The 20,465-nt window shown below is 36.4% G+C and overlaps 1 protein-coding gene across 6 annotated transcripts; it reads right to left on the bottom strand.

The window, feature by feature from the left end:
- Window positions 1-479: 479 nt before the first annotated feature.
- On the bottom strand, window positions 480-18,583 carry LOC123758742 (armadillo-like helical domain-containing protein 3). 6 transcript variants are annotated; one of them, XM_045743378.2, is made up of 15 exons: window positions 18,524-18,583; window positions 16,818-16,988; window positions 15,264-15,410; window positions 13,919-14,060; window positions 13,036-13,169; window positions 12,196-12,351; window positions 11,402-11,550; window positions 10,670-10,906; window positions 8,240-8,460; window positions 7,442-7,674; window positions 5,990-6,091; window positions 5,741-5,841; window positions 4,583-4,661; window positions 3,468-3,584; window positions 480-1,291 (listed from the first exon to the last, which is right to left on the bottom strand). In XM_045743378.2, exons 2-15 carry the CDS (start codon window positions 16,953-16,955, stop codon window positions 1,199-1,201), a joined length of 2,049 nt encoding a protein of 682 aa, XP_045599334.2. In that variant the 5' UTR covers window positions 16,956-16,988; window positions 18,524-18,583; the 3' UTR covers window positions 480-1,198. The 6 variants fall into 6 exon arrangements, with proteins under 6 accessions (XP_045599334.2, XP_045599328.2, XP_045599331.2 ...); XM_045743372.2 differs by having other exon boundaries at window positions 18,487-18,579; XM_045743375.2 differs by having other exon boundaries at window positions 18,492-18,558.
- Between the last annotated feature and the right edge of the window lie 1,882 nt (window positions 18,584-20,465).

Here is a 20,465-nt window from a genome sequence, read left to right as displayed (position 1 = left end):
CAGTTCCCTCCCCATCCATCTTGGGACCCATGGCGTGATATGTAATAAGAACTTCACTGTTCAGAAAACAAAAAAAAAAGCAGAAAAACAATGAAATTCTTCACAAAGAATTCAAGCACAGTCGTCACCTCGGCAGGACACTGGTAAACTGAGGAGCCCCTCGCCGAGTTACCATGTGCTTGGTGGACCTGTACAAACGAATTCCAAACACCGAGGCAAATAATGAGTACCGAATCAAATTTTTCTGAGAAACTGACTACGAGTACCGAGGTTCCACTGTACATGCAAATATCTTACATACATAAAAAAAAATCTTGAGGCAATTTATGTTTAGCAGTAGTTACCAGGCTCTGAAATGAGAAACTGATAACCATATGTTAATAAACTAAGGTTTATCAAATTATTCAATACTGAATTAATGTCAATATAATGGCAGATGTTCTGTGTTGTATATATTAAAGGGTAAATACATGGCTCAATCTAATTTTTAACTAAAAATAGTTATTAAAATTTAATGTTGTTGAATTACATCAAGTTTTGATCAAAATATAATACATAAATATTTACAAGTCAAGAATTACAAAGCGACTACTCTACCTGTTTATCAAAAAGATACTGTAATAATCTTCAAATCACAATAATTTTACAAATAAATTGAAGTTGAAATGCATAGAACAAAACACACTGATAATGACAGGTTTGATTGTAGCCATTAAAATGCTCTACTGCTACGTGCAACATTAATTAACACACATACTCATCTCTATTGTCAAGTGCCTAATAAAGAATAACAATAATGCCTAAAAATCTTCGGTATGTTAAATATCTTGATTACAAAATACTTTATATATGAAAACACCTAAAGTTATACTACACTACCTGAAGGTAAGAATACATGTATTGGCAATTAGTAGCTACTGTAATTGATTGAAAATACATTATATTTACACATTAAGCAGTATTATACAGTTTAAATAAGTTACTTCACTACATCATTTCAATACCATTCTTCAACTATTGCTTGAGCAGCTTTCAAATAAGATATAATTTAAACATCCCATTTTTTAGTTTTAATTCTGTAGGTATTTCAAGAATTAAACCTGGTAACTGGAGGACAAAAATACTACTTTCCAACAAATCTGAAAGTACTTAAGTCATCTGCTGTGTCACTCCCCATGACACCGCCTTACACTTAGCCTCACGTTGAGTTGCTCAGTTCCTGTAGTATGGTCAAGTTTTCAAAAGCACTGAAATCTATGCTTTGTCTAGTGTCACTGAGAATGCTTCGTACCTGAAATGGTAGAGAAAAACTGTGAAAGTAGTAGTTTTGAACAATAGTTATACCATTTGTTAGTCATGAAAAACATTTAGCACCAAGGCCAAGCAGTGGGACTTAAAACATTTCTTGTATATATGGAAAAAGATGAGTGAAAGCAGGTGGGGGGAACAGAATAATTGAATGTTTGTGAATGGAGGTGAAGTCAAATTGAAGTTGCTCAGCAAGAGCAGCCTGTACGAAGATACAATATTAGTCATGAGTTGCTTGTTTGTACAGAGATAAGATAAGGGAGAGTCTGGGTGCCAGGTCTCCTCACACTGTTATGACAACAGGTCCAAGGATACTAAAATTGAATCACTGATTTAGAACAAAGTAAAACCATCCTAGAAATTCTATATGTACAGATTAGTTAAAAGTCTGGAAGAGTCTAATAGCATCATTTGATGATCTATGTTAGAAGCAGGGCAGAGAGAAGAACCGGGTTGGGTCTAGAGAGCTGGATGGAAACCAGCCCAAGTGGAGCCGGAAAAATCAGTCTGCACACAAAAATCTCAAGCTTTTGCCCCAAAAAATTTGATTGGAGGAAATATAAATAGTTTTCCACCAATTCCTGTCAAGATGCAGTGCATCCATTATAAATGTACCATGACTATGAAAGGACACCGATGGTTCCACATGGATGCAAACAGATCTTCCTGGGGAAATGTTAAATAATACATATTATATAAGTATTGCATATCGACAAGAAGGCCTTGATCCCTCCACCTCATTGGAGGACTAGTTTGGGGGCATGTGCTAAAATATGCCTTAAGATCTTGTGTAAACAAGACTAGTAGGAGACAGAGCCAGCACAGCCTGGTAAACCCCCAGGATATAATATACAAAATAACACTCCTTTGCCATGTATGTGCAGGCAAAGGAGTGGTTCATGAAGCCATAGCTATGATGGGACGCTTGAGGTTGCTACTGCCATTAGTGGTAGACAGAGAATGGGCTTCTGTGACACAAGTGACTGCTACAAAACATATGTGTGGCTGGCTGGATGACAACAATGTTGGGTGCTAACAGGCTACTTATTTATAGTCTTCCCTTCCATGTGGTAAGGGAGTCAACACCTAGTCTTGCTCTATGTTAGGTTTACATAAATGGCTATGATCATTTTTCTTTTAATTTGTTTTTGGTGCTGAGGTATCCATTAAAGGGTTGGCTTCCTGGCGGTTCAATTACACAAACTCGCTGCTGTCCTTGCAGGAAGGTTCCAGGTTTACCAAGTATTATTATTTCAGGTGATCTGTCATGAATGATAGAGACTAACTTACTCTTCAAGAATAAAAAGGGCTTTAGATTGATGAGAGATTGGCCATCCCAAGAGATCAATTTCCATACAAGGTGTTATGTCACACTTCCATCTGGTGGTGGTCAGACGTACCAGCTGAATGGGACAACTGAAAACTAACTTGAACACTAATGGACAATCCTTTGATATTGCCAATTAGTGTTTGAAAGGTCTAGGTCTAGGTGATTAAATCTACTTTTTGTCAGTCATTCTTCAATGTCTTCATAGCATCAGTATGAGATGGCAGGGACAGTTTGGCAAGATGCCTGCTGTGCAGATGATGGCTTCTATCCTGCCTAAACACTCATCTGTTCTGGGGCCAGGAGGTTTTCGTGGTAGGGAGTAATGAAGTGGCACAGCTTGAAACCCCCTACGTAGATCACTCTAACAATCAAATGTATTGCAACATAACCCCACAAATCAGTGAGCCAACTGTACAGTACAGTACTGAACATTTTATCTATGCTGTATAATGGTGTTTAGTCAATGAGAATATTTGTGAGAATAAGGGGTCTGGAACATCTTTTAAATGATTATGTAGGGCATCATATTGAACTTTGACATTTTTGGATCAGGAGGAAACATCTTTGACACCCTGGTAGGAAACTCTGGTGAACACTTTGAGAAGATAATTCTTTCTACCAAGTCATAATTATCAGGAGCTCATACTTTGAGTTGCTAAAACATTTTATTTTAAAAAGTTTACCATGTAAAGTAATAAGTAATCATTAGAAATATCCTAATTCTGTAATTTTTTTCAAATATAAGCAGCAGTCAAAGCTTTTAACAATTAAATCATAACTTTAGTTTTAAATTTTCCTTACAAAAAATGCACATAAAACATTTACTAACCATATTAGCAAAGAAGTTTGCATGCTGTGGCTTCTCAGCATACTTTTCATACTGGTCAAGGCTGTCATGGAGCTTGAGCGTAAGGCTGTCGTAGTTGTTGCGCACAACCTCTAGAACCTGCAACGCATAACCTCATTATAGGCATACAAGATCATTTTCCTGAATTTGACTTAAACTGGTATTATACTGAATGGCAAAATTCCTTTTTATAAATTACAGTACAAGTATAGTAAATCAAATTTTAATTACTTTATTATAAACAACGATCAACCAAATCAGCTGCGCGCAACTTAAATTTTTTTTATATTTATTGTGTGCGGATGTGAAGTGCGTGTTCATATACAGGCTATAAATTTACATGTGCAGTATCTTCACACATACATAATGTAATATAAATAAGAACATTGATATAAACATACTGCAAATGAACCTATACTATTAAACACAGTTTACACTGCTGTTTGAAACACCAAGATTAATACATAGAGAATCTCAGAAACCACAACCCGTCCTCTTAAAAAGAACGTCACTTTTGGCTCGTATGCGCACTATGGCCAAATTTGGACGTAATTTGAAATGAAATCGACTCACAAAAGTGACGTTCTGTTCCGTTTTCTATTTGAGTCGTCCGGCGCACGCGCAGAGGTTATAAGAGGACACTTTAAATTATCGTTTTTCATATCGTTTTGAAACTTTATGAGAATTTCCTGCCCACCTAACCTATCAGAGGACCCTTAACTTGCTGTTGTTGAAAAAAAAATCCAAAATTTATTTTCATTTTTTTTTCCATTTTCAAATTACGTCCAAATTCGGCCATACGGGTAAACGGCCAAAAGCGACGTTCTTTTTAAGAGGACAGGTTGGAAACCAAGCACCTTGGATAATCAGGCCGAGGTGGAATTCCAATTCATACAGAATTATTGTATTTCATTAATAATGACCTAGCATGATGTAACTAATTTATAAATAATTTACATAAGATAATACTGTACTATTTGACCACTAGTAGAAGTGCAATAACTGGTGATTACTAATTATGGGGAATGAAGTGAATACATTTTTATTTTGACAAGTTAAAAAGGCCCATTTTTCCTGTGATAGCATCACTGACTAACCTGTTCTTCAGTGAGAGTTGAGATGCCATGTTCTTGGCTCCACTTGTCTAGCTTTGGAGAGAAATGGTTGATGATGGATCTACAGAGGAAGAAAACTTATGATAAAATTTATTCTGCACAAAATATCTATGGAAAAAAGATACTGTTGCAAAAATCATGCAATGAATGAAATAAAATAGTTTTGTGTGATAATTTAAATGTGGACTTTAAAATCATTCAAAGGAAGAGTATGAAATGTTTTAAAGGTCTGTTGAAAGGCCACACACTTCATCTGTTCTTGAGTCATTAAGTGACCAAAACCCTCCTGTTTCCCAAGGAATTCTGTACAACCAAGGATTGTTGTACCTGCATTCAACAGTGCTAAAACTAAAACTCAGCACATAATTATTATCTGTTGAAGTGCTGACCATGCCTAATTGATTTTTCAATACCAATTTAGTTAGTTGGTTTGATAGGTTAGGTTACATGCCCTTGGCCAAGCACTGTAACTGAGAACATTTAGCAGAGCTCAACTCCCTTCGGTGCCGTCAACTTGTTTAATACACTAGTGAATGGACATCCTTATGCCTAAACTCTACATTTTAAATACATAAATTCATAAGCAATCACAACAGCCACCTTCACTTTAGTGACTGAATTTCACAAACAGGCCCCTTAAACCATGACAATCATTCACTGACAATACAGTAAAAATTTTCATTTATAATAAGCAAATTCCCTCCCCCCCTCTCTATTTCTCTCGGTTACACCGTCATAATCTAATAATTCTATTTCTCATTATTCTTTTGTTTAAACATTCTGTGAAACTAATGTGTTTAATTTTCCCTTCCTTTAAGTTTCCATCATGTCCAGGTTATTGTGTTCCTCATATTTGTCTTACATTCCAAAAGGTTGTGCACGCTTGCCTATGCTTTCTGGTACACTGGGCAGGTACCAATTATGCCTCTTATGGGGAGAAGAAGAGAAGTCCGATTATTCCCTCCCTCTGTCTCATACTGCTTTACTGCACTAAAATATCAAATTACTCATAATATGAAGAACAAAGTATTTAAAGACTATGTCAAAATCTGTGCAATTTTATAAATAATGCAATTACCGTATGAAAAGAGTAAATGAAACAATGAAGCATGCCTGCACTCTTAAGCAATCTATGCTTACCTCACATTTCCAAGACAGTTTGTAAGCCTTTGTGCACTTTCTTTGTAATCTCCATCTGTCCGAGAGTAACGAAGACTCATTGAATACATGTTTTCAAATACCTGGAAAATATACAACTTTTATGGCATTTAATTTTTCATGGAGAATTAATAACACGAATGTACAAATCAAAAAATTATAATAATTCTCAGTTATATTAATTTACTGTAAAAAAGTAAGATAAAGAAAATAACAGCAAAAATGTTTTACCTGATGCATTCGCATTATTTCATAATACAGTTCATCGTAACTGGAAGGCGTCGAGAGGAATGTGTCTCCGTATGTGATAAACAAGTTGAAAATATTCATTACCTGAAACAAGTAAAAGAAATAAACTTGAGAACCATTTTTAGAGTGCAATATTTATTAATTTAATCAATATAAAAATAAATAATCTATTCCTTTATAGATTTAGAACTTTAGTTACTAGATTAGTTTGAGACGAAAGTAGCATTCCTGATTTGGACTTGGGCCTATGTTGTTTACATAGACTACCATCTTTCGGTTGGGGGACATCGCTCTGACTAATGGCTTACACGTTAGCTTCAGAGAGATACTGTGGGTAGAAGATACCCATACCCCGTTATCTTGGCAACTCATTATTCCACTTAATATCAACAGTTTAGGTGAAATGAGTTTTTCTTGTGGCAGTGCTCAGTGAGAATAAAAACAGTCTTCAAAATGACATCTATTCATGTACAAATATACAAACAGAAGTATAACTGACCCAAAATTATCTTAACTGTGAAAAACCTAGCAGAGCTGCAATATATCTTTCAAAAGCAGTACTACTAGATTTGTCATAAAATGCACATGGTTGATTAGATACTGATTACTGGAAACTCAGTCGAAGGTGATCCCATTAACATTCACGGTTGCTTATTGTATTAATTAACTGATACAATTAGTATCAATTAATTCATTATAAGAGGTCATACTGAGCTGTCAAATACATCCACATACAGTAATTTGTTACGATCTAGTGTTTCACCTACAGAAAGTAACATCAATTACTATTTGTTTTACTATAGTCAAACCATCATAATCCATCTCCCTGTTTCCCAGACAGATACATAATCCTTATTAACCAGATGAGCCTATGAATAATGGGAATACACCTCCATTAATCAGAGGTCTCAGCCATACGGAGGTGCACACTCACACGGTAGGAGTGGATGCTTGGAACCCAGGTTGATATGAGCCAGCCTAGGCAGCACCAGGCACACTTGATATCGGTGAGCACAAATACAATATGGGCAATAGTGGGAATTTATTTGAATACAGTAAAATAAGACACAAATGCACCAGATTCTGGTCCTGGTGTTTGGCAGGCCTGTGCAAGGCCAGTGGCCTATTAGTTTTGTGCCTGTATCTGTGGCCAGCCCAGACAATAAAATTGTAGATTTTTTCTATATACTTACAGCACAGTATATCACTACCACAAATCCAGTCTATTGAAATTTCTTGATTATCCAGACATCTAAGCAATTTATTTCTTTTATTATGAGATTGGTTAAAATTTCTGGACTGATGTAGGTAGTCATTTAGCACTCCTAATCCACTGTGTTACACTAAAAGATTTGAATAAAGTTGAACCCAGTTTCTACTGGAGTTTAAGACCATTACAATTTTTATTACTAGTTTGTTAAAAGCATAGCTTACCTGATGAGCAAGCTGAAAAATATTCATCTTTTTGGCTAAGTAGGCTTCATTGGTAACCAGAAATTTTGCAAGAGCAATTAGAGCTGCCCAGAGATCTTTCCAGTTGTAAGGTAGTCGCACTGAATTGCGCTTCTGGTAGCACAACAAGCGGTGAATGATGCTAACATTTTGGTGGAATAGTTCAATAGGAAGCTTCTTCATCATGTGTGACATCATGAACTCCACCATGACATCTGTGGCAAGACACTAACATATTACATTTGTGCACAAATATGCCCCCACAAAGATTTAATTTAATAATAATTCATTTTGTCGAGATGCTTCTCAAAAAAGAAGCACTCCATTTCACTCTTATGTCCTATTTGTTTATTACTAGTCAATACTGAAGTCGACACTTGCTTAGTTATGAATGGATACTAACCAGACATTTTATTTGTCTACGTCAGAATTTAGGCCTGGGGTCAAGTGATGCAACTGGTAAGATTATTTAGCACTGTGTTTTACACAAAACACAACCCAATAATTGTTTTACATCCAGGTCCCCAATTACTATTGGGTAAACATGTAACAGTGCCTAATTGAAACCCCAAGGAAAACCCATTTAATTCTTCAAGAATCAAGGTGGTGGGTACAGTAATACTATTGTACATATGATTCTTGTTATTAATCTGCACCCTATTTTGACCTTGCTGTTGTTTGTGCTTACACTATCAAGCCGAGTGATTTTAACTACAATTTTTAATGCGAGTCAAGATGAACAAAGTAAGCTAAGTTAGATTACCAAAATGTTGCTATTACCTAATACGGCACAGGCCAGAGGACGAGCATGAGCCGTTTTTTCTGGTATCACCTTGCGATGTCTCATGGGAAGTCTGTGTAAGGGCACGGTGAAGACGAGGTTGGCATCATGAAGCAGCAGGTTGCAGTACTGGTCCTCAGCTATGCAAGTAATTATCACAAAGCACAATTTGACATTGTTGAGGCTTTCTTCTGTTTTTGTGTCCTGCATTACAATAGAGCTGCAAGTGTGAAATTAAGCAGATTTTATAATGTATAAATATAGAGTATTGCCAAGTTTAACACACCCTTCTCTTCAAATCTGGCATCTACTTTTTTAAACCCCTAATTTTTGTAATCTTGTTCTCAAACTACTGTACAGTATATTAATTTATCTTCCATCATAAATTGTTCATATATTTCATTCATTAACATAAAATGTCTTGTATATGGCAAGATAATTACCAAGAGATAGCATTAAGCCAGTATGACAATACAGCACTTGGAAGAAATACGAGGATACAGATTTCAGATAGGATGAAATGAGGGAATGGTGCTTGATACCCAACTACTTTGGGCTGTTAGGGGATCGAACGCCAACCTGCATAAAGATAGGCCATCACACAGTACCATATAGTCTAACTTTGCTTAGAATGTATTGCACTAGAATGGAACCCTTTGGTGAACTGTAAAAAAGAGGGTTAGCATAACTAGCCTTATTTTAATGGAACTGTCTGTTAGACCAAGATGCTAACACACATCTTATTACCATACATCAGTATGCTAACTATACTGACACAGCCAGAGTCAGTATAGTTAGTGAGAGTTTATCAGCTGTGATGTGTAATGAGTATGTGTAATCCTACATCAGCTCACCTATTTGGTTAGTTTTCAGAGGTCAATTGCAGGATTACACTAGATTATACTAAAGATGAATATGATAACATATTCCAGGGGTATCCTGAAAATATTAGTAACTCACCTGGAGAACCATGGAACTTGCCCAAGGAGCTGGTGTACACTATCAGGGAGCTGGAGCATACCTGGGGAGGGTTTTGGGAGTTCTTCTACTCTCTGAGCCCGGCCTGGGGCCAGGTTTGACGAGAGTCAAGCCTCAGAGAGTACCTCAGAGAGCTGAGGTACTCTCCCAAGTTATTTGTCTGAGAATCCAGAGAATGCTTCTTTGGATCTGAGGAACAGTCTGAAGAAGCAGAGGAGCTCTAGTGGGATTCTAGAGGATGGTCCTGGAGAGTGTGGAGTAAGAAGACTAAGCCACCACCTGCCCATACAAACAGAAGTATAACTGACCCAAAATTATCCGAACTGTGAAAAACCTAGCAGAGCTGCAAATATAAACAGTGAAGTTCCTGGAATTGAGCTGCTGGGAGTACAGAGGGATGGGAATGGGATTGGAGTAGAACACTGTGCAACTAGGTCCAGGAACCATCGCAGAAGCAACCACTTGGAAGACAACCTATAAAAACCTACAAATGTGACAGTTATGCAAGAGGATAGAGCAACATTCAGACTGGAGAAAAAGAAAAAGAAAAACTGAAGAGTATCCAGCTAACCTCAGTTGACATGCAGTGTCAGTAGAGCATTCCATGGACAAATGGAATGCACTAAGAAGTGAGGTGGTAGTGGAGGCAGACTATCAAGTTTCAAATGTAGATATGATGAGTCCAACAGACTCAGGAACCTGTACACTAGTAGACTGACAGTAGAAAAACAGGACCAGAGAGATGAAGCTAAAACCCCTCAAGCACAATTAAGACAGTACAAAAACCTAAGACAGCTCTGCTAAGTAATTGGAATGGCTAGATGGCACCAGGAAAACACTGAAATGAAAGTTGGAGTAAAACTAGGAAACAAAGGACATGCATGGAAGTTGGCATAAACACAATCATGAAGTAATAAAAAGCATAATCTAAGTGTGGATCCAATAACCCAAGGAACACCAAAACCACCTAGCTGAATAGCAGAAAAATGGCCCAAGCAGGAGAGACATCAGAAGACAATATCAGGTTAGTAAGTGACCTGGATAGAGCAAGGGTAGTTTACTCATTGCCCTATTTTTTCTCTCTTTACATACTTTTCTAATAAAGCAGTGATTTGTCTAGTTACACCTTTGATTTTCTGAGAGGTTCACTTTGGTTACAATGTCGATCTTTGATTCTCAACCTGTTTCCACTGCCTGTTTGAGGGAGCCAGATTTTGATCGTGATTTCCAGTAGTCCAGAGACACCTAAGAAGCCTGATAATGGAGGAGTGGTCCTGACAAACTCCACATTAGCAACTAAGGGAATAAACACCAATTTTTTGGCTATGGAAGCATCCAAAGGCCTTAGCTGAGAAGAAATAAGGTAGTGTCAAGTGCACGCTTTTTTTTATACAAAACTTATTCCTTCAATACGAGACAAAGGCATATTTCAACATCTGAAGATTCCTCACCAGTATTCTAAGAAAGTAACTAGTAGATTTGTTGGTTGTACAGAGGTTTCCATCTCAACAGGTGGCGCTGGGGTGGGTGCATCAGGTGAATCTGGAATTGGTGGCGTAATACCCCGATCAAGTGTGTTGGCTGGGGAGGGTGGCGTGGATGGGTCTGTAGCTGTCGTAAGGGCAGTGATGAAGTTGCGGTTGAGGTGGACAGCCTCATATAGGGCCAGTAAAAATGAGTCGTTTGCTCTGAAAGAAAACCCTGCCCATTACATATATATCCAATCAACTTTTGTAATTCAATTTTAAGAGTAACATCACATGCTAAAATTTTAATCAGTAAAACATTTCGCAAGAAAAAATCTACACAGTATACATTAGAAAATTGCATGAATATTACTGTAATGAATATAAGTGAATAATCTTGCAAAGCACATATCCGTGCAGCTAAAAATTTTATTTACATACTTTGTGCCAATTTTTGGCACAAAGAGGTAACAATGTATTCTGCTACGAACCACTGCCAACATTTACTGGATCCAGGGGCCCATCTTGAAGCTTAGAAAAGCTGGTTGAATGTTACATAACTAGGAAACGTTCTTCTAGGCATGTGGACTTGGGTTGATATTTGCATTATAAGCTCATCCTTCATAAGTTGACCACTATCAATTAGCACATCCAGAGTCAACAAAGAATACGAAGATTAAAAGAATACAAGGTACCAACAATTATGCTTTTACATACTTTATGTGCTCATTGCGCGTAGCCATTTCCTCTGACAAGAACATAGAGCCAACCATGGAGGTGAGAGATGCAAACCATCCCGAACCCTGAGGCTCCATGAAGTGCGCCGAGTACTTGTGATTGAAGTCTGCCAAAGAAGCTGTGATGACCTGTTTAACAAAATTTACACTGAAATAGCTGCATCTGTTCCTCTGCAGCATCGAAGCCGATGAGAATATTAATAAAGTCGAAGCCATAGTTGCCCTGCATTTTCCTGTATAATTGTTCTCCTCTGTGGAGAACAATTATTTTGTTTCTTTATCATTTACACTAATCTTCTGTTAAAATATAAAAAATAAACTGAAGTTCACAATCTTCTCTATCCCTCTCTCTCTCTCTTCTCTTCATCCTACATTATTTTTCACCGACACTTCGTAAATATTTTTTAATATAAAGTACATTTTAGATAAATTGCAGTGGCAGGAAAGCTAACTGAACAATTATCAAGAGTGAACTTACGACAGATTTAATCAAAATGAGTATTCTTCAAAAATTAGCAAGCAACAAAGATTGAGAGTACAGTAATAAATATATCATAAGGCATGCAATGGCAACTCTAAATCAGGTTATACTTTTTGCAAAGAAATAATATTTTAGGAGAATACAAGTAGTGAACTTATGAACACCACACTGCCATCTTGGCACAAAAGCTTTACCCAATATTTTCAGTGGACAAATCCCATCAACTGGAGTACATGGAGAGGTATAACAAATTCTTTTTCTACATAAAATACAATGAAACGTCAACACCTTACTTGTCCGTAACCATTTAAGACGAGTTCATCATCCAGCAGAGAGAGATTAACTGTGTACGGGTTAGTCATCTCATGTTTGCGATAGTTTACCATAAGCATAAGGTACAAGACAGCCTCAGGCCCATGCTGGTTTCGTGTACTGGAATGACTGAGCAGCTGAAAATTAAAAATGAATCACATTATTATCTATTTAGAGCCATAATGACAGTGAGACTTATGTTCCAATGCTCCCTGGGCCTAACATACTATCAGAACACATTCAAATATTTTTATATGTATAATTTATTTTTAATAGTAACTGTTTAAAGTAAAAGAGTGAATGGAAACAGGTCTCACTTATGAAGCAAGCCATTTAAAAAAAAATTGTGAATAATGTTAGGAATTTGGAAGCCTTAGTGGGGCACAAATAAGCACATTATCCATCAATAAATGAATAACCTTGGAATATCATACAAGAGAAGGCTACAATTATGCTTCCCCCTCCCCTTTAGTGTTACAGCTAAATATGAAGCCTTAACAAAAATAAATCTTAATTGTTTTTTTAAATATCTGCATAAATTACAGCATATTCATACTTCCGTTGAAATGAACTGGGGTCTGATTTTTGTTCAGCAAATTTTTTTCAAAGACATTATAATATAAAACTATTTTTTGTATAGATGAAACATTCAATAAATCTAGATAACAAGCCTAAATGTACTGACTAGTACAGTTTTCTAACCTAGAACGAATTGGAAGTTTGAAGAATTCATTCAATGGATTCCTCTATTTCTAAGTTTCTAACTTAAAAATGAGTGAGGGATAGTAATGGAGCTCATTAAAAGCATCACAATATCTTACCTGAATAACAGCATCAAAGTTACAATTAATCGTGAGGTACTCGAGCACAGTATTTTGACTAATGTTGTCTGTTCCTGTTGCCAGTACAAGCAGAAACTTTAAACTTAAAGATTTGAGGCTGTCACAGTATTCACCTGAAAAGAAACATACTTGCTATAAAACCAATGAACGTAATCAAACAATCATTATCAACATCAGATGAGCTTGATATATATACACAAATGCCACTAACTTTTAGTGCAGTTCAATTTAAATTCATTATATTTTCCTTAGTTTAATTTAGTCAAGTAGTCAAGAGGGTTCTGTAATGCAAGAGGGTGTGAGGTACAGATATTTGCATCAAAACAGCTTGTGGAGAAGGTGTGTGTGTAAATAATTATAAGGTGTAGAAGGCCTTTATGGTCTTAGAAAAAACATATGACAATATCAACTGAGGACTCTGGAGAGTAATGACCATGCATGGAGTAGGAAGAGTTCTATTAAATACTGTGAAGTTTTCATGCAGGAAGTACAGTAGTACATTTGTGCATTAATGATGTAATTATTGGTTTGATATCAAATTAGCTGTGTGTCAGGGTACTCATTTCTCTTAGTTAATATATATATAGTACAATATATATATTATTTGGATCGAGTCATGAGGGAGGTTAAGGTAAAAATGCTAGTAAAAAAAAGTGAGAGATTGGGTGTCTACAGAGGTGGATATGTAAATACAGTACCGGAAACCTGAATGGAAGAGGATGTCCAAAGAATGCTTTTATATAAGGTGAATGTGTGATAATGATTAAATAATTACACATTTAGAGGATAAACAATAAAACCACATGTCAAGAACAATAGATTAGAGTATTTTTTAGATAGAGACTGTTATTTGCAATCTAACCTGTAAGGAAATTTGAACAGTGGTTTAGCAATAGCTGCATCTGTTCCTCCGCAGCATCGAAGCCGATGAGAATATTAATAAAATCAAAGCCATAGTCGCCCTGCATTTTTCTGTATAATCCTCTGACCAGACTGCATAAAGTCTGTGGGTGAGAGAGAGAAGAAATAGTGTTACAAAATTAGTTTTTGAAAAAAAAATAACACAGTATCTTTAACACTTAAGGTGCAGTTATTATCATACATTGATTTCTGGTAAAATGCAGTTAGGAGGAGAGGTACCTTTGATCCTAACCACTCATTAGGGGACTAATACCTGTATATAACTTTTCAGTTACACTGATATTGAACTTTTTAGCATTAAAGTACTTGGTAGGCTACTTTTATTGTATATTTTAAGGGGAAAGACTCCATTTTCATGGCCAAATTTTGCCTATTTAATTTTTTAGCACAAGAAAACTTATCTCTTCAGGAACCAATTCAGCAAATTTACCAATTCCTAATACTGTTTTGTTATTTACCAGTTGCCAACTATTTTATAATAAGTGAATAGTCACTTATATCATAAGTAATATTGCACAAAGAAATCACATTAACATTGTGTATAATAAGAAAATCAATAGGAACCATGAGGAAGATTCAAACCTGCACACTGGGCACTCCCAAGCACACGCCTTAAACTACTAGGCAATGATATGTTAAAAGAAATATAACCTGGAATTCAATTGAATTTTCTGGGGTTCACGAGACACCCTCTAATACCAACTCAGGGTTTTACACATTACCCGCATACACTCTGGCTGGGGTAAAGAGAGTTCTACCCCCAATGCTTCTCTTCAAATGCACAAAGAAATATTAACGTGATGTATCAAACAAATTGTTTGGAGCAATGAGGGGGATTTGAACCTGCACACTGGGCATTCCCAAGCACACACCTTAAACCACTAGGCCATGAAATGCTAAAAGTAATGTAACCTGGGGATACAATGAATCCTCTAGGGTTTCCAAAGCATCTTCTGATGCCAAATCAGGGTTATACACAAATAATGGGGACAGCTATGCAGTGTGCAAGACTGTACAGGATAGAGAAATTTTTTAAAGAAAAGGAGAGCTGGAAAATGGATAAAGAATATAAGGCATGACTGATAAATTGATAAAAATTACTGGGAACCCAGTGTACCTGACCCGAGGTCTTAACCGAAATACAGTACATTACAGTATACTGTAACAAAAAAACTTATGAAATAAAAGAGCTTCATTTAAAGACATTTCAAGAAAAAATGGTTAAATAAAAATGACAATTTTACCTAAGAACTTTGTTTATTTAAAGAAGAAATCTTAAAACTAACCAGAAGTGCATTGATTACACGTATGTGGTGTTCGTGTGCCAGCACCTGGACACACTTGGCAAAGAGCATGTTGATATTTTCCTTCAGTCCCAGTAGCTGGTCAGATGTACATCTGCTGATTTCACCTTCTAATGCGGACATTTTTGGCTGTTGTACAAAGAAATAATACATTAGCATTTGAAGGAAAAGATTTACATATAGTAATTTATTTATACATGATTGGATACACAAGGCACATAGACTGAAGAACCCTCAAATCCATACATTAATATGCATGAAATTACAAAATCTTTAATTTACCTTTGGCTTCCATGTTTCACAAACATTTTTTTTTAACAACTTTGAGTTTCCTCGACTACACCAAAAATTTGGTGCAATCAGTTCAAAACCTGCAAGGCAATTTTTGCTTACACCTGACTAAATCAAAACATTAAATGCTTAATGATTACAAGTCATTTTGATACATTAACAAAATAACACAGTACAATTCTACAGCAATTTTGTCAACATATTAAACAAAATATTCTACATTAATAACTACTGTGTACTCATGAGAAAATCATCACGAAATACGATAATGCAACATACACAGCAACCTCCAAACTACGAACCTCTTTATTACAAATCCCTCAAAACTGAGCACACAAATTTCTTTCTAATCGGATAATCTCTAGAATTCACATTTGACCTGAAAACCCAGATTGACTTCATATACTGCAGCAATTTTCAGCAAATAGTTTTTCAACATTTTTACTATTCTTGTGTATGAAGTAGTACCAGTGCCAATCTATGACTTTCTACCAGTTAATATTAAAATATTTGTCAGTGAACTAAAGTTAAGTTTTAGTTTGTTTATTCTATGACAAAATATTTCAATTTTAAAGTTAATAATGTACACCTGAAAATTCTTATACAGTACAGTACATTAGTTGTATTGTAAATTTATTAAATCAGTTTACCATTATCGAGGTTCCCCTAGCCAAAGAATGACCATCTTCCAGGATGAGACCTGTAACGTTCGACTAGCTGTCAGGTACCTATCTACAGCAATGTGAACAGAGTTATCAGGTGTAAGGAAACATGCCTAAATGTCTGGCCCTACCCGGGTGTCAATTTAGGTGAAAATCCTTTGAGACTTTTTTTTTTTTTTTTTTTTTTAGTGCAGTGGCTAAGACTAGTAGAGTGTGAAGCATAAATTAGCTTCATCAGTGCTGCATTCAGTACACAGGAAAAATGGGGGACCTTTGACAAGCTACGAGCTTCCTGTCCCTGTTATGGCCACTAAATAAATGCTGGCCCCCCTCAGGTAAATTCAGGTAAAAGTGATGGCACCTGTGTTAAAAATGGCTGGGGAAGAATCCTATCATACTGGTTGGGCTAAGCCTAATGTAAACAATGTCAACATACAAATGTTTCCAGAACCTCTTTCTGCCAACAATAATATGGCAAACTGTACTGAAATATTGTATATTAAAGTTCATGCTGAAACTTTTGATTTAAACAATTTACGAAAAAAATTCCTTTATTTTGAATTGTACGATTAGATTACTTTACCTTAAGTAAAAAGAGATCCTCCCAAAATCGAGGGTTGTTGATGCAGGGGTCTGTGCCATGGAATAAATCTTCGTACATTTGTACAACTTTTTCCTTCAGGTGTCGCCGGACTCCACCCGGCTTTAATTTACTCCCCATCGTGAATGCTGGACCCTTCTGCTATGTTAATACCTATATATAAAAGATCGTGTTTTATATAATAAATATATATATATATATATATATATATATATATATATATATATATATATATATATATATATATATATATATATATATATATATATATATATATATATATATATATATATATATATATATATATATATATATATATATATATATATATATATATATATATATATATATATATATATATATATATATATATATATATATATATATATATATATATATATATATATATATATATATATATATATATATATATATATATATATATATATATATACTGTATTTGAATAAAATACAAGAGCATACGAGGCAGCTTCTATTTATATCCACCCTCAGCCATATAAATGTCTAACCAATGACTGAAACAATCTGCATGAAGCTCCAATGTCTTATGTTACACTGTAATTTGTTATATTAACAACCCTGTTTCCAAACCAGTATCTACCCAAGCCTTTCCTAAATCTAAACTTATCTAATTTATATCCATGGTTTTGTGTTCTATGTTTTGTTGATATATTTAACATCAGTATCCCCTTTCATCCACTTGAAAAATATGTTACAGAAAAGTAGTGTTCGAGGGTGTTCGCGAAGCTGTCACCGAGTATTTTGCCCTTGGGCTAGATAAAGAAAAACCAGTTTTTGTCTTGTGTTTATATTTTGTAAAGGGCTTGTGTTTTGAATGTATCAAGTCATTTTGTGAGCTGCCATTATCAGTGCAGCAAAAGTATTAAAAAAACAAAAAAAAGTAGGGATGCCTAACAAGCTTCCAGTTACTGGCATGGTAAACCATGCATGGTGATGTGTATTGACACCATGATAGATGTGCAGAGGTAGAGCAAAAATTCCAAAACCTTAGTTACAGGCACCAATGGGGTGCTGCACTATTTGGAAACAAGCTCGACAAAACAAATTTACTGACCAGCTCATAAAACTTCTATTATTCTCTATGTAAAAAGTGCCCTGACCCGTGAGTCTAAATATAACACATCCAATCTATAGACTGCAATAGTTTACAGTTCAAACAATTGTTCAATTACTCTCATACAACGAGGTACACTCTGACAAAGTCTGCTTTTCAAATTAAAGATGAACAGAACAGCCACACTCCTGATTAGCACATCCACTTGTGGCAGCGTTGAACAACCCATTACACCACCGTGTGTAACCATGCCCGTCTCAAACTGTCCATGGGGGGGGGTGAAGACAAAATGTACATGTTAAATAATATTTGAAACTTACGTGATACAAACCCCCTCAATCACGTCAGTATAACCAAATAAATGAAGCAATCACTAGGGTTACACGACCCTATAATCCTTCACTGCGACTCAACAGTGACAGAACTGTAGCTAATAACATAGGAAGTTCAGTAGGCAAGAACAGGTTGGCATTATTGTCATCCCTGTGGCTGGGCCCTAGAGCTGCTGTAAAGACGCCTTCCCAACACACTTGACATGACGTCTTCCCAACATACTTGACCTGCAACAGAGCATCTCAGGAGAACAACCCACCGCCAGGTTCACGCTGCGTAAACAAACGTCAGCTGGCACAAACAAGTGAGGCGCGCCCTCATTTAAGCTAGAAGCCGAAGTTAGTTTACTATAAAAAAAAAATCATTATAGTAACTTTACAATTAATTTGACTAAAAATACACTCCAATCCATAACAAGTTTTAAGCATTCTGATGACGTTTTGAGTTGTGTTTTCATTTGAGTTAAAACCATGTCCTGCTCTTTTTTTTTTTATTATTAATACATGAGGTACATCTGCATTTGTGCAGCTACCCTAGACTATATGAAGTGGAGTACAGTGTCAAAAAAGCTAACTACGTGATGCTAAAAAATCCCCATCACACAGGATGGTTAGTCATACAGAGGCATGTGATAGGCAGTCTGCACTGGCAGACTCCCGATGCATTTTGAGGATATCATCAACACAAGAGTGAATAGGGTAGCAGTGGTAATAAAAGCCCCCATCTCGCATGATGGTTAGTCATACAGGGCCATATGTTTGGTAGCCAGCACCGGCAAATTTTGGGTGCAATATGAGGATATCCTCAAAAATACGAGAGAGAATAAAGTAATTGCAAAGCTCTAGGTACCTCATGCCAACTGGTCTGAAAGGTCTAATAACTGGGCATTCGGTGATGTAGTGTGGGAGATCATGCCGCAGTTCCTGCTCACAGAGTTTGCACCTGGAGTGCTCAGGATTGGGAGATCCGTCACCTGTAGCCACCTGCCACAGGTAACGGTGACCCAACCTGATCCTTGTAACCACTGTGTCGCACAGTCTGGTGGACGTTTTGTGCTGCCCATAGATATAGGTTTCAGATCTGAACAAATCATAGCTTTTAATACTAGTACTTTCAGGTCGTTGGGAGTCAGTAAGTTCTTTCCTATAAGACCTGAGTGTTTGAACCAATACAGTTTTGACAGTAGAGATGGGGATACCGAGATCTAATTCAACTTCATCTTTGTTGCACGCTAATTTGGCTGCAATGTCTGTCTTATTATGATGGGTTATATTTATGTGTGAAGGTATCCATATAAAAGAGATTCGAGACCCTTTACTCTGTGCAGCAATTAGATCATTTATAATTGGTAGTATGAGGCTCTTGCTGTCGATCTTCCAGAAGTTTTCGATTGCTTGAAGAGCAGACTTTGAATCACAAAATATTATTCCTCCTCCAATGTTTTTTAATGTACTGGTAGCTAGTTGTAATGCTGCTAGTTCTGCTTGTGTGGAGGTCAGCCAGTTGTTCAACCTGACACTGACAGTCTTTGTGCAAATATTATTTCTATAAAACCTACATGCTGCTGCAGTCCGTCCAGTAGAAGATTGGACTGAGCCGTCGGTGTAGACACAGTGCTCGTGAGATCTTAAATTATCGATGGAGGAGGCAATCCTGTCCTCAGGAAGAAAATCTGCTCAAGGGACTTGAATGGGAACAACTATATAATTAGTGTTATTATCTACTCTCTATCCATGGTTAGGTTAAGTTGAGTTTACTTTAGGTTAAGGTTTGGTTAGGTTTTATTACATTAGGTTAATATGGTGTAATACAATGTAGTACTGTGTAATTCAATGTCGGGTCTTGCCCGAAATGCTGTATTCACCTAGTTATGCTTGCCGGGGGGGGGGGGGGGGGTTGAGCTCTGGCTCTTTTGGGCCGCCTCTCAACTGTCAATCAATAAACTATTTTTCACACACACACACACACATTCCCAGGAAGCAGCTCGTAACAGGTGTCTAACGCCCAGGTATCTGTTTACTGCTAGGTGAACAGGTGCATCAGGGTGATAGAAACTCGGTCCATTTGTTTCCGCCATCGCCGGGGATCGATCACTGGATCCTAGGATTACTGTACGAATAACAAGCACTGTCCACTTAGCCACCAGGCCCCCAATTAATGTTTGTATTAGTGTTGTTGTTTTAGATTCAGCTACTAGGGAC

This window comes from Procambarus clarkii, chromosome 31 (assembly GCF_040958095.1).
Source record: "Procambarus clarkii isolate CNS0578487 chromosome 31, FALCON_Pclarkii_2.0, whole genome shotgun sequence".
In the NCBI taxonomy this organism is placed as follows: domain Eukaryota; kingdom Metazoa; phylum Arthropoda; class Malacostraca; order Decapoda; family Cambaridae; genus Procambarus; species Procambarus clarkii.
Note: the sequence above shows the minus strand (reverse complement) of the source record. Positions and strands in the feature narration are given on the sequence as shown.

What these genes read in the sequence shown, in the direction of transcription:
- LOC123758742 (XM_045743378.2), bottom strand. Translation starts at nt 16,955, where the DNA reads ATGGGGAGTAAATTAAAGCCGGGTGGAGTCCGGCGACACCTGAAGGAA. An exon ending in ACTTTGATGCTGTTATTCAG is followed by an intron (nt 12,352 to 13,035) that starts GTAAGATATTGT and finishes TTTAATTTTCAG; the next exon opens with CTGCTCAGTCATTCCAGTAC. An exon ending in GTTACTTTCTTAGAATACTG is followed by an intron (nt 8,461 to 10,669) that starts GTGAGGAATCTT and finishes TCACACTTGCAG; the next exon opens with CTCTATTGTAATGCAGGACA.